This window comes from Quercus robur, chromosome 10, assembly GCF_932294415.1.
Source record: "Quercus robur chromosome 10, dhQueRobu3.1, whole genome shotgun sequence".
Lineage (NCBI taxonomy): Eukaryota > Viridiplantae > Streptophyta > Magnoliopsida > Fagales > Fagaceae > Quercus > Quercus robur.
In genome coordinates this window covers 14566014-14580476 of record NC_065543.1, presented here as the reverse complement: position 1 = coordinate 14580476, position 14463 = coordinate 14566014, and the positions used below count along the sequence as shown (strand labels likewise).

Here is a 14463-nt window from a genome sequence, read left to right as displayed (position 1 = left end):
TTTAACTTTCTGCAACCACAGTAGGGAGTACTTGCTAAATGTGACAACTGCTTCAACTTTTCCACAATCATAATTGAGGAAATTTGGCGCTACTTCAGTAAAACTCCTGAAAAATGCCTTGCATCCCCACTTCAAAACTTTCTCGACACTCGACACCCTTCTTTTCCTAAATGAAACTTAAATGAAATTATTAAAAAAATATATTAAAAAAAAAAAAAAAAAGACAACAGTTTGATGTATACCCCTCCCTTAGACACCCTTTTATTTAATAACAATCGGACTATACCCTCCTCTTATATAAATATGGGTCTTCAATGTAAGATTCTGAAAAATTCACCTTTATGTGAGAGGAGAATGTAGTGCACTAAATAATTTCACGTCAAATGACCGCTAACCACATAATCACTATTCACACATCAAAACACTCTCAATCCACACACACACACACAAAAAAAAGACCCAATTCCGAAAAAGACACTTGATTGGAGGGAAAATTATCTTATGAGAAAGTCTCGACCTAACTACTTCTAACTTTGTATGGAGAATCCAAGTGGGCGCTCATGCAAAACATCCAATAGTTAGTTTCCCATTAGGCCAATGTGGTCGCTTGCCTCAAATCCTCTCTTTAAAATCAGATTGGGTCATTGGCTATCTCCTTTTTTCTCTTTTCGAATAAAGTTTTTGATCTAATGAATTCACGTGTCTTTCATAATAGTTAATAGATTTGGATGATGGTGAGAACAAATTTGATGTGTGAAGAGTGATGATGTAGCTAGGCACTATTGGCAGTGTAAAGGAGAGTTTACACTAAGTTCTTATCAAATTTATTATCTTAAAATTTAACCGTGTGGTTACATAAGTCTTATGGATGAATTTAATTGTCTTTGGATGAGGATAATAGTCAATGCAACTACATAGTTGTATTCCTCAGTAAACATAGTTGTATTCCTCAGTAAACATTCTCTTCATATGTATAATTCATTCCCAGCATATCAGCTATAGATGTAGTAAGAACTTTCTCACACCCAAAAGAAAAAAAAGTTACGATCTCTACAAATTAGACATGATACCCTTTTTCCAACCCCCGAAAGAAAACCAGCGCCCCATTTGTACACTTGGATTCATATAAACATTTAGTGAAATGGAAACAATCATGTTCCTTATAAATGCACCTATCAATCAGTCATTTAGACTGACCAACATCTCAAAATTAAAGCATATATCAAAAGGATGTACAAAAGGATCAAAGATTAGAAAACTGAACCGCATTCTATTCAATCCCCTCTACAGAAAGAGATACACATTTTTTTCCTCATGGACTAGGAAATAACAGTATTGCTTCATTATATACATCTGAATTCTATAACTCACTACTGCAATATTAGATCTAATTTGGCAAGGTAACAAAATGTGGCCTAGCTTGGGTTCCCTACCATCTTCAACATCCCTGACTCCAATGCAAAACCTTTCTATCATTTATTTCTTGTTAGCAAACATTATGTGGTTTGATTGCATCCACAGGTGCAGCCATCAAGATCGTTGCGGAGCTTCTGGAGGAAGGAAATAAAATAAATGTTAAGGAAAGATCAAAAGGAAGGATAAGAGGTATTCAAATGTCTTTAATCTCAGAATCACCCAATGCTCCATGTTAAAGGGACAACATTGTTGATCCTTATAGAATGAGAACAGTTGTTTCCAATTTTCACCCACAAAATTTCATAAGGGTCTCATTTCAATGATGTCTACCAACATTCAAATTTTCAATTTCACAATCACCATCACTGTTTATAACCATGTTTTTCATCATTCATCATCATCATAGAACCCTATGCATCATACTCTATATGAAGAAAGTAAAGATCTCAGCTTGTTTTAAACTTAAATGAGTATTCTTAAGAGTTAAGATTTTCATGAACAGTGATGGAGAGAGTATTTGATTGAATGGGGCAAACATACATACGTCTCATACACTTGAGGACATTCGTAAATACACACAATCACACACACTTTATACGTAATACTTAAGATCAATTTGGACAATAAAATGCTACTCATGTGAATGCTAAGTGTATTTCAATGTTAAAAACCCATAAAAAGATAGCATATATAATATATTGCATTTATTTGTTAGGATTATATATATTGTTCAGAACAACCCAAGGGATAATTAATGTTGCGCAAGCAAATGCAATTTTTGCAAGAACTATAAAGACTTCTGTATTTTCTTTCATTTCTCACTAATTTTGTACCCCACATTTCTTGCCCACAAACAAATTTGTTTTCATCTTCACCCTGATCACTTTAGACATAATTTATTATAATGCCAATTTGACATAGAAACTTTTTGAATTAGAAAAGAACTCTCTTCTTTCATAAATCATTCATTTAAAATCTCCAAAAAACCAAAACAAAACAAAACAAAAAAGGCAGCTCAAACAATCACTGATTTATTAAAAAGCAGTGGCTGTAAAGGTATTGTGTTACATTGTAAAACATGTGTTTCTCAGAAGGGTACTTTACAAACCTGAACTTGATTTTGAAGGCCTTTGATATGTTGAACTGCTAAGTCCAACATGTCCGCATAACTCGTTTGCTGCAAGTATATTAGAGAGAAATTTACAGATTGTAAAATATATTCACTCAAATAATAAATTGAAACATAAAAAATAAAAAATTTAACAACAATGTTGGCATGCTAAGTCCTGATTATTTCTGGTTAGGGTAATTATTTATGTAGAAGAATTCGAATATCAAAAAATATTTATGTAGAAGAATTCTAGTAGTGAAAACATAGTGGTTTTGTTGGGGCACATATTATCTTATATAATTTTGGATTTACAAAGATCAGCATAATAAATTGAACACCACAATACTTCAACAAAAAAATTAAAATAAAATGTCTTCCCCACCCCCTCCTCGATACACGCCATCATATATTACAAAGTGAGACCTAGTCTTTTATATATCAGTATAGATTCTTATAATTTTATGAAGTATTTTAGCAAATTCCACCGTGTCTCATATCTGAATTAGTCTCAAAATTGAAATCAATTCAGAAATACACAAGCACATCAATCAATAACTTTTCGAAATATTGTGAAATAATCACATTAATTAGAAGATGTCTCAAACTTAACCTTGACTAGAACTAACTGAAGTCAGCTAAGCAAATCTTCTCTTGCCATTCAGCCTTATCTAAGGTCTTCATCATTCGTATTGTTGCTTATTTCCACCAATGACACTTTGGTCTACGTTTTCCCATTTGCTGCCTTTTTTTTTTTTAATGAGTAAAATGGGGCCCACGTATCCATGTTCGCTCTGTCAACAAAAACCATCTCTCTACCGTCTGCATATTAACAAATTTCTAGATTTTCAAAGTTTTGGAACTAAGGGTTGGTGGTGGTTGTTATATGATCATACCATCTTAGATGTCTTTCCCTTATGTTTTCCTCACTTAGATTTAACCCCACTCTTTCTAAAATTATTAAATTTCTTAATCAACCTTATCTTGTGTTCCCACATTTCTATTTTACTATCCTCCTGTCTGCCATAATTTATTTTGTGGACATTTCTTTGTGTCCTAAAATTTTACCATAGAACATGGTGATGCATCTGATACATTCCTACATGTACTGTACCTGATACATCATACACTACTGTTTACTGTTTCTTGACCATCGATTCTTTTTTTTTTAATCCCAACTTTTAGGTTTATAAACGTTGCATTAAACAGCCGAAAAGATTAGATTCTAAGGTATCTTCTCTATGATCACATTCTAACTAATCCCTAATTGGCTTCATCACCCAATACAATTTCAACCACGCATACATAATATGCGCCAAGGACATTATTTTAAATGATTTTTTAAGACAAGAAAGTAATGCCCAATAACATTCCCAGGACAAAGGAACAAGAGCATATCTTGAGAAGTCAAATTGCTTACAAAATAATCTTCTAAGCATCTACTTAGGGACTCAACATTTGTTGCTGGTCCAGAATAAAAGAATTCCAAGTTATTACCTTATCCATGTTAGGGACAAGATCTTGTAATTTCTTCAATTTCCCGCTGATTCTGGTTCTTCTCTCCTGTGAATATTAAAAAAGAAACAAGAAACAGAGTCTAGTTGTAATCTTGAATGAAAAAATATACGAGGAAAGATGCTATGCACTTCAATCTTTGAAGATTTGTGTTTTGATCCAAGATTTCTAATAATGGCCCCATAAACAATGATAGACTTATATGCTTATATCCAACAACCTCTAGGTCAATTGGCATATCCGGCTCTCACCATTGGGGTGGGCTTGGGTTCAAAACCCACTGGCTGCAAAGTCCCCTGCCTTTATGTAGCAAACAAATAAATAAAAAGATTTGTATACTTGTGATACATTCATAATGACAATTCCACATGATTCATGACATGAACCAAAATGGAACAGTAAGATTTTATTTTGGGTATTCTAGATGACCAATTTACTCCAGAAGTTTTACTAACCCTTTCAGCAATGCTTCGGGGGTGAGTGGCACAGCCACGCTTAGCACGGATTTTACATGGAACAGAGTCTTCAGGGATATGAAGTAGCTTCTCCACCGTGGCCATCTCAAGAGTCGTTTGCGGCAGGCTAAACTGAGTTGTCAATGAATAAAAAAAATCAACCAGCAGAATTGTGAATTGATGAAAGTCAGAAGTTACTGATAAATATCAAGGTGAAAAGGCTTATTGAATTTCCATTATCAAATGACACATATCATGTACAAAAACCATGCTCTAATTAAAGCTCAAAATTCTCACTTCAAGTTATAAATTTTTACTTGAAGAATAAACTGTTAACCTAAGTCCGGCAGAAAGTATATCTAACTAAAAAAAGAAAAGGCTAACATGGTAATGATTTGTGCTAAAATTACTACATAGTGCAAATGACCTAACCTAAGCTCACAGCTCACTTCTTCTTTTCCTCTTTCATTCTTCTTTTTTTTCCTTCCTCAAGAAATTAGAATTCACTTCTTTATATTTAAAGAAGAGAAAAATGCAACCAACACACTTGTGAGAGAAGTTAAAGCAAGACTCTATATAGTTTGAAGAGAGTGCTATCTTAAGTTCAATGGATCTGAAAAAGGTAAGAATAGATTATGAGAAACTACCATTTGCCCTGATGATATACTATCCATGTGTACCTAGAATTGGAACTATAAAACAGCAGATGCATATTTGGCTAAAAATAAACAAAATTCTGTTTGAAATAAAGGAGCTTCATCCAGTTGAAGTACCGAACAAAGCTCAAAATTTTGTAGAAGAGTGCAATGTAGCAAATGGGATTAGATTCTGCAGCAAATACATCACATAAACACTTACAAAAAGAGGTTTAATCGAAGTCGCCTCATGTGGTTATTATGATATAAATTTAAGGGGTGATGGGGGCCCAACAAGACAGTTTGGAAAGATTTACAAGAGACATGGGAATCCAAATTCTAAAGCATGGATTTTAATTTGTGGACTACAATGATGCTACAAGCTCCACCTTGGATTTATTTATATCCGATTGCTGGGAGTTCTATCGTATTTGGGTCTAAAGTTAAATTTGAGTTGCTGTCAGATTATCTTTTTTTTTTTTTTAAGTGTTTTATGAGCCAACTTATAATTAATGTTAGTGTTAGGGTTCATAGATGTGTTGGCAAATCCTAGTTTCAATACATGTCAAATTTGGGTTGTATCAATAGAATCTTGTTAAAATAAAGTCTGGTTCAGAAGTTGCTTAAAGACAATGGGGTTATGATCTATTCAAAATGATGAGTTGATCTTTTGCTCATATCTTTACACCATTACGAATATTTCAGTGAAACTTTTTTTACTGGAAGGTAGACATTTGAGACTTGACACAGATTTGCCCCAATTTGAATATGAAATGATAAGACCCTTTGAAGTTATCACAACTGTGTTAACCCTGAGAGTTCGCTCAACTCTCACTAGACACTCTAGCAAAATTGCAGCAAACAGTAAACTGACGTTGAAGGCCTGTCGACTTAGCCTAACAATTTTCTAAATAAATAAAAAACCCTCATTGCACAATTTGAGTCGAGAGGTGTCGTCATATCAAGATTAATTTGAGAGCAAACCTCCCTAAATCTGAACGGAAATTTCCTCCTCGAGTTTATTCCATGTTGAGCCTAATCTTATATTCCTTAAAACCACAGAATTTTTTACCTTCTGAAGAAGTTCTTTGGAGTACTAGAGTTCTGGGTTGTTGCGGACAAGGTTCAGTCGGGGAGAAAGTTTGAGTAGAAGAATTCAAGAGTTCTATGGTCACTACAACGGGAAGTCCAGCAAGGCGTTTGCCAAGGTTTCATTAAGTATAGGATTGCAAAGGTTTTGTAAGTATAGGCTATTGTAACAGTTTCTTCTATAGTGTATTTTCCATGGGGTTGCTCCCCCAGAGTGGTTATTTCTTTGAAAAGGTTCTTCATTGGTTTTCCACTTCGTCACCAAAATTTGCATGTTGCTTTATTTCTTATAGATTTGGTAGTTGATAATCATGGTTGGACTATTTGTTTATGAGAAATCAATAGAAAATTTGTTCTAACGATCAATTAATCTCCTACATAAAAAGTTTAAGGTCTAAATCATTTTTCAATTGGTATCAAAGCATTTAGAACACATAAGGGTTAAAATAGAATTTTTCAGAAAATTTCTGGAATTTTTCCACTGCCATTGTCTTAGTGTGTGAAGCATTCAAAGCCTAGGAGTGAATCCCAATATCCAACAATGAATCTATTTCTTTTTTCCCTCTTGTTTCCCCTCCTTCCTTCTCTATTTTCTAATTATGATCAGTCAAATAACCTGAAATTCTAATACTTCACTCTCCACCAAATATCTCAATTTAATTTCCTTAGCCCTAACCCAATTTCAAGACACAACCCTATTAGCCCAAGTTGTTCAACATAATGGGGCCTTAGAGAGGAAACATTGTTGCATATGTAATTTTTTAGTTATCAAGAAACGCAAGGCAGTGTATTATTACAAGTTTGTGCTTTTATTCTATTGACTATCAGATGCCACATGCTGAATATTGCTTCAAAGATCCATAAAATAAGTTTAATACCTGAGTTTCTAGACTATTCAAGCAGTTGTAAATGTCTCCATCAAGATTTTTCGCCCGTTTGCTTGGTGGGGCTGAAAATATTATAGAATTTGCGTTGTCCCAGGAATCCATTCCAAAGCTACTAGTGGCATAAGAATGCGAGGCATTTTGGTGGCCATTGTCAGAGCTGATGCCATCAACAACATCCTCGCTCACCTCTGAGATTTGAGAAAGAGAATCTTGTCTTGTGAAACTCAACTGAGACTTCAACCTTGATACTCCATGGCCACCATTAGAGCCACCTTGTGAGGCATAGCCTCCAGATCCCCTTGTAACTGAAAAACCTGCAGTTCAGTTGTCATTAGTAACATTGATTTGCTAAATATGCCTGTTTAGCATTACAGGACTTTTTATTACCTTCCAGTACAAGTTCATTTAAGAATGTTGCACTCTTTGAATCTTATCAGCTTAGCCATTTTGGACGCATGTATTTGAATTTCATTTAACACATTTGATCAACATTGCTATATGCTTTTGTTTTAAATTTATCACAAACATTACTTTGACTTTTTACTAAATGCTTCATCCTAGTTTTGCTAAAAGAATCATAAAGACCTTGTCGAGCATGATATTTTAACTTTGCCAAACATATTGTTTTGATGTAACTCTTATTAAACATACTAATCTTATCTTGCTAGTGGACGTGTGAGATTATTTACTTTTGACTTGATTTGAAAATTTCTTTCTTTCCTTGTATTGTCAATTTCCTTTCTATACCATATTTTATCTTATTTCAATTTTCTTACTAATTACATTATTTTATTGTTAAAATGGAAGCACACAATAGCAGCCAAAGGGTGATCCATTAACATGATTTTCAGACTCAACACCCCTTCAAACCCAGTTCTAACTACGACGTATCAAATCATAGCAAGTGTTCCAGTGACAAAAACTCCCTAAATATTAAATATGTATAATCATTCATAAATTATTTCACATACATGCCTTTTATTTTTTAAATTGTGTAACACTTTCTAACATGCATTGAGAAGTTAACTCATTGTAGTGTGAATGTTTGGCCTTCTGGCTAAAAGCAAGTGTCAAAATCTATTAAGAAAAGGAAAAAAAAAAAGAAAAAAAAAAAAAAAAAAAGGAGAGGGTTTAGTGAGTGATATCAAAAATATACTCCTAATGTCAGCTCTGCACTATGTATACCAAAAGAATCTGGCATTTGTTTTTTAATGCAATCAGGCTGTCTATTATGTGGTGCCACGTTGGCCAATGCAAACCCCATGTGAAGTTCACATTGATGAATGAACAAGTCAGACTTGTATTATGTTTTAATCACCACAATGAATTTAATAAAATAATAAAAAGAGAGTTGTGATTAAAATTCTTCAATTGGCTGCATAAAAAAATAATTGATTTTTCCCTAGTCTTCTTTATTTATTTTTGGTCATTCTTTGATTCTTTCCATTTCTTTACAGTCAATGTATCAGAATTTCATACCCAAAAAAAAAGGGTAACATGTACACCTCTATGGACCTCTATAAAAAATCTCTTAAGCCTCGACAGGGCACACACTTTTCTTTAGTTTCTTACATCTAAATCGTGACATTATAAAATTCCCACATGTAATAAAATAACTAGGTTTTTTTTTAGGGTAAATAAAATAACTAGTTTAGTAATGATAAATGTGACAGGCCTCATATTTAAAGGTGACCAATCGGCAATCCTCCATATCTGCTTAAATAAATAAATAAAACTTAATCTTCGAGACACCCAAATAGAAAACAAATATAAAATAACAGAAACGACACCAACTGGACCATGCTCACACGTGATTTGACAGCTGGAAACATGATTTGTAACGTTAATGTGAAGGAAAGTCTTTCAATTAGAAAGAAAAACATATACAAAGTCTTTACATTTATAGTCGATGTATTTAGATTCATTTAATAATGTTAACATATATCTTTGTCACAATTATTATTAGGATTTAAGCATTTGAAAAAGGGTAATTAAGAATTTCTGCATTGAGCTAATGCTCATTTAAAAATCAAATTATAAATGCAATATAGGAGCATTGATGAAATGAAAAGAGGTTTACGTGTCGAGACAGTTTAGAAACACAATTTTTACCACAACTATGAAATAATTGATTCTAAGTTTTAGTAAAAAAAAAAATGTAAATTCATGTAAAAGTAACTGTCCATTCCACATTATCAACTATGTCGGCAATTCACCCAAAAAATATATATTATATTGGAGTCACTATTAAACATAGTATATTACACCTTGACAATGAAAATGACATGTCTAATAATTTTGCTTTGCTTAAATACCAAGTCAACGTTAATCGTAGTCCTGGTCCTAGAGCGTTGAAAGGCCCACCAAACCGAGGGCTCCCCTCCTCCACTACTCCTATATTCGCCCACCACAAACAACACTCATCTATCAAGGACAAAACCGTCATTTACTCTCTATTGGCTGATTTTTCATGTGGACCCTACCTTTTTAACGTGACATTTTTGTCAATTCATAAAACTTTTTCTTTTCTATCTTCTTCTTGTTCTTTTTTCTTTTCTTTTTTTTTTCTTTTTTGGAAAGTCATTTATTTAAACTCTGTATCAATTTTTGGTAAAGATACTACCAGCCTAAAATGGAAGTGTACAAGGCAGTCAAAACTCCCAAAATTACTCCAAATACCACGAAATTTTCATAAGCAATCCACTCAATTTTTCTTTTAAATTTTAAATTATAATTCAAGACACTAATTAGATTTTGTTTTTAGTCAATAATTAAAGACTTTACATTTTTAAATATTAAAAATTATAACTCGAAAGTGTACTTGATAATTAAATCCTGACTTGTTTAGTAATTACGTAAAAAAAAAATTATGAAACAAAAGTATACGTATTTTTCTATCATTGTGTGTTAATATAAAAAATAAAAATAAAAAATTACAAAGTATAGTTTCTATCATTGTGTATTAATTTAAAACCGTTAAGTTTCTAAAAAAAAAAAAATTAAAACCGTTAAAAATGCAATTTTCTATAAACCCAAAATTTGTAGTTGACCAAGTTTTAGAGTTTAAAAAAAAAAAAAAAAAAATTTACTCATTACCTAAACTTTTCCGAAGTGGAAAAAAGCATCTAAAGTAAAAAAAGTGAACAGTTAAGGTAAAGTAAAAAGTACCATTATCAGAAGCGAGATGGCTAAGGAAACCAGCAGGAGAGCTTCTTTGTCGGACCAGAGCTGAAGCTGAAGAAGAAGATGAACACGAAGACGAAGACGAAGAAGATAATCCAGCTCCACCACCAATTTTCAAATTACTAGTGAAATCACCAAAAGAGGGCATTTCGTTGAGACCGTACGATCTCTGCAACCCTCCTCCTCCTCCTTTGTGGTGGTCTTTGTTGGGATCGTTGGATGAGTTGACTTTGCAGGTTGACTCAGTGGTGATAGAAGAGGAGTCACTAGAAAAGTAGTGGTGGCTTTGGCTGTGACTGTTGTGGTGGTGGTGGTGGTGGTGTTGTTGTTGTTGTTGTTGTGGGGCCATAAAAGAAGGTGGTGGTGGTGGCGGTGTTGATCGAAGGGCTGAGAATTCGCGGCCGGTTTGTCCGATGATGGAATCGACGGCTGTGGTTAAAAGAGAGCCCGGGGCTGAGCCGTAGCGTGTGAGTCCCGTCGTGGTTGTGGGTGGTGTGGGACCCATGGGCTTTTGGGACGATGAAGAAGGTGAAGATGATGGGTACATGAGGAGTTATACGAGTATGTTTGAGTTTTTTTTTTTCTTTTTTTTGGGTTAAGAATTGTAGAGAGAGAAAGTGAGAGATTGTAGAGAGAGAAAGTAAGAGAGATTTAGATATGGAAAAAGAAAAGAAGATGTGTGGAGAGGGAAGGGAAGAGGGGATGCTTGTTGGGGAAAAGAGACTAGGAGAGATTATTGCGTCACAAGTAGGTGATTAATTGATTCTGTCACCCTCGCCTCTTCTCCATTGTTTGGGGTCACATTTGGACAAAATTAAAGTACACACTATAATAATGAACCCTTTTTTTTTTCCTTTTTTCTCTCTTTTTCCCTTTAATTTAAAGAAGATTATTAGAGCAACCACGTCTATTCGTGTAAATTTTCTGTCTATTTTGCAAGAAAAAATCTACTTTTTTTTATTTTACACATCCACTTTTACAAAATACTCATATCAATTTATCTATTTTATACATTTATTTAATAAAATATTCATTCTTTTTTATATTTTTTATTATTTCCTTCCCTCTCCTCCACCCTCTCACAGACCCAACACAAACCCAAAATCACCCGCACCCAACCACCACCATCAAACCCACCCATCAACCCACCCATGCAGCCACCACCATTAACCCACAATCATCAACCACCATCACCCCACAGAAAATCCAAACAGTAAATCCAAACCCCATAAAAAATTGAGACCTCGAAACCCCATTATCAACGACTCTCATCGTCTCGATCCTCGGTGGCACTGGAGTTCGAGACCTCGGCCCTATACAAAAACCCCATGGCACCGAAGGAGGTGCTGGAGCTGTCCAAGTAGTAACAAGCTTTGCCCTCCGTCATCATCTCCGTTTCCAAACAGATTGTTGGATCGGAGAGGTTGATCGGCGTTTCCAACTCACTCGCCGCCCAAACTCACCAATCGGCCTCAATCCGTGGCGCGCGATATCTCCGCCGAGCTATCGTTGTCTTCGTCTTCAAAGCCTGAGATTTTGAAGAAGAAGGAGAAGTTGATTGGCTTTGCAGAGTTGAGATGAGAGAAAGAGAGAGCTGTGATGAAATGAGAAAGAGAGAGTTGAGATGAGAGTCAGACGTAGGAGAGAGAAGAAATTATTAAAATAATAAATACACGAGTTACAGTGACCGTACATATATGCACGGTCACTGTAGCATTTGTATAATTATGCACAACTTTACACCCATTGATGTGGATGTTTTTTTGGCAAAAATGTGTAAAATGAAGGAGTTTTTGTATTATAGAAGAGTATCCACCAACTGATGTAGATGCTCTTAATGGGTAAACTGTAAACAGACATTGGCCCATTTATAAATTAAAATTTATGATGGCTAAAATTAAAGATTCTCTATATCATTTAAAGTAACGCCATTAATTATTATTAAAGTTTATTAAACTTTTACCACTTCATTAATATTGTTATAGTTCAATCAGCACACTTAACGCTTTTATTATTATCAAAACATTTAGATTCAAAATTCATGTATTTTTAAATAAATGGACAAGATTCTGTTATGTCATTAACAATATAAATAAATGATAAAATTTAGTTACAAAATTGGATGTAGCCTAAAGTTATAACTTTACTCAATAAAATAAAAATTACTATCGTAGGGTCTCAATTTTTGGGGCCCAAACCCCAATCGTGTGAAGTCTTGATCCAAAAAGCCCAACACAATGAATTTTGTAGAGTATGGGTTTAAGAACTAAGTTTAGATAAGTTAGACAGAGACTTGCATGGGATAAAGGTACACATAGACAAGAACAAAAGTCATTACGTTGAAAAATCTCACAGTCCGAGGAGATTCAAAGTTTAATTTATGTATACAGACCAGTACATTAGGGTTTCTTTGCATGCCACAATATTTTGACCTCTCTCTCTCTCTCTCTCTCTATGCCCCCCTTCCTTATGGGAGTTTCTATACATTATATAGGTCCTTTCCTTACCATCTGGGTTTTACACTTGTTGATCATCCAAGCCTCCACTTGAGCACCCACCCCATCAGACACATCTTTCAGTCCTTTGTGAGTTGCGGTAGCCAAAACAACATTGTTTAGGGGTCTTCTCCACATTAATGCAGCCAGGAAGGTAGTTGTAGTGCATTCAATGTGGTGGTGGCAGCTTTTACTGAGATATTTTGTGTTTCCTTCCTTTTCACGTATTTAAGGGATGGGTTTCAGTGGCTTGGATGTGCCTCTGCTCCGGATTTTCAGTGTCTAAGGAGAAATTCCTCCTCGGACCTTTTTTCTTTGTCTCTCGTGATAAGGCTTAAAATGTGGATCACTGAGCCATGTTGCCTCCTCGGACGGGCCCACGGCCCAACTCATTATTTTGGGCCGTAGCCCCCACAACTATATATTTTAAAAATCTAACTGTTGAACTTCATGTTCTTTACGCTTTTAATACCAGTGGCGGAGCCAATATTTTGGTTTGGGGGGCAAGATTAAAAGACAGTATTAAAAGAAAAATAATTTAAATATATTAATCCATAACAGTAACAAAATAAATTGTAATTACAAGTATATGTTTCATATTGTTAAAAGAAAGAAACAAAAATAACCAATTCATAGTTACTAACAGTTGAAAGAAGAGATTAATGTAAATCTATAAAGTTTTTTTTTTTTTAGAAGAATAAATACATAAAGTTTAGACATCTAATTTGATTCTTTAAAATAAATTAAGAAAAAAAATTCATCTATAAGTTTTTTATTTTATTTTATGAAATCTAAAAATATTAAGAATATTGCAAATACTTGTAAAATTGTATATATGTCTTATTGTCTTATTGCTTCTTAAAATATGTAAAATTTAACATTTATTTCTTTACCGTTCTAAGTATTTAAAATTTAAGTTTATAACAAAAATTCGGATTTTGAAATTGTAAAAAAGTTAAGAAACAACGACATTTTATCATGATAAGTTATTTATGAGATAAAGTGCTGTGAATGGCGAAATAGGTAAAAAAAAACAAACGTGTAAAGAACAAGATACAATATAATAACTAAGAAAAAACAAATAATATGAGGTTAGGACTTGGGCATTTTAGGGGAGCTTTATCCCTTATTTTTGGTATGTTTCTTTAAGGTGGAGTGGGGTTGCTTTATTTATATATATATATATATATATATATATATATATATATATATATATATATCAGAGGGGTCAAAGTGTCAAACTATTTAAGAACGTATCACCAATACAGTAATTATAAGGCATTTTTATAAAGTCAGGGGTGGCAAATGCCCCCCTTGCCCTATGCTGCCTCTGCCCATGTTTAATATATATGTCAAATTTTGTATAAATCTGATATTATTTACTATATGATTTATAAATTTATACTTTATATATAATTTTAAATTACAAAAACTTACAATTTAAACAATTATTGACGACGTAGCTATTGATCTTTAATTTTCTATAAATTTTGCAAGTATGAAGAATATAAGATGAAAATATAATCCAATCATGGATTTGTCAAAATTCACCTCTAATAAAAAAATATTAAGTAAGGTTGTAGGCTAAGGCTATAATCAATTTTGTATCTAAACTCTGTCCATATATAAAATGGTTAAGAGTAATAAAGCATGAATAAAATTATTTTTATGTTGTTTTGT

The 14463-nt window shown here is 33.5% G+C and overlaps 1 protein-coding gene across 2 annotated transcripts; it reads right to left on the bottom strand.

The window, feature by feature from the left end:
- Window positions 1-1231: 1231 nt before the first annotated feature.
- On the bottom strand, window positions 1232-10983 carry LOC126701378 (transcription factor bHLH128). 2 transcript variants are annotated; one of them, XM_050399431.1, is made up of 6 exons: window positions 10274-10981; window positions 7097-7419; window positions 4495-4626; window positions 4022-4087; window positions 2525-2593; window positions 1232-1550 (listed from the first exon to the last, which is right to left on the bottom strand). In XM_050399431.1, exons 1-6 carry the CDS (start codon window positions 10833-10835, stop codon window positions 1497-1499), a joined length of 1206 nt encoding a protein of 401 aa, XP_050255388.1. In that variant the 5' UTR covers window positions 10836-10981; the 3' UTR covers window positions 1232-1496. The 2 variants fall into 2 exon arrangements, with proteins under 2 accessions (XP_050255388.1, XP_050255389.1); XM_050399432.1 differs by lacking the exons at window positions 1232-1550; window positions 2525-2593 and having other exon boundaries at window positions 4022-4339; window positions 10274-10983.
- Window positions 10984-14463: the final 3480 nt, after the last annotated feature.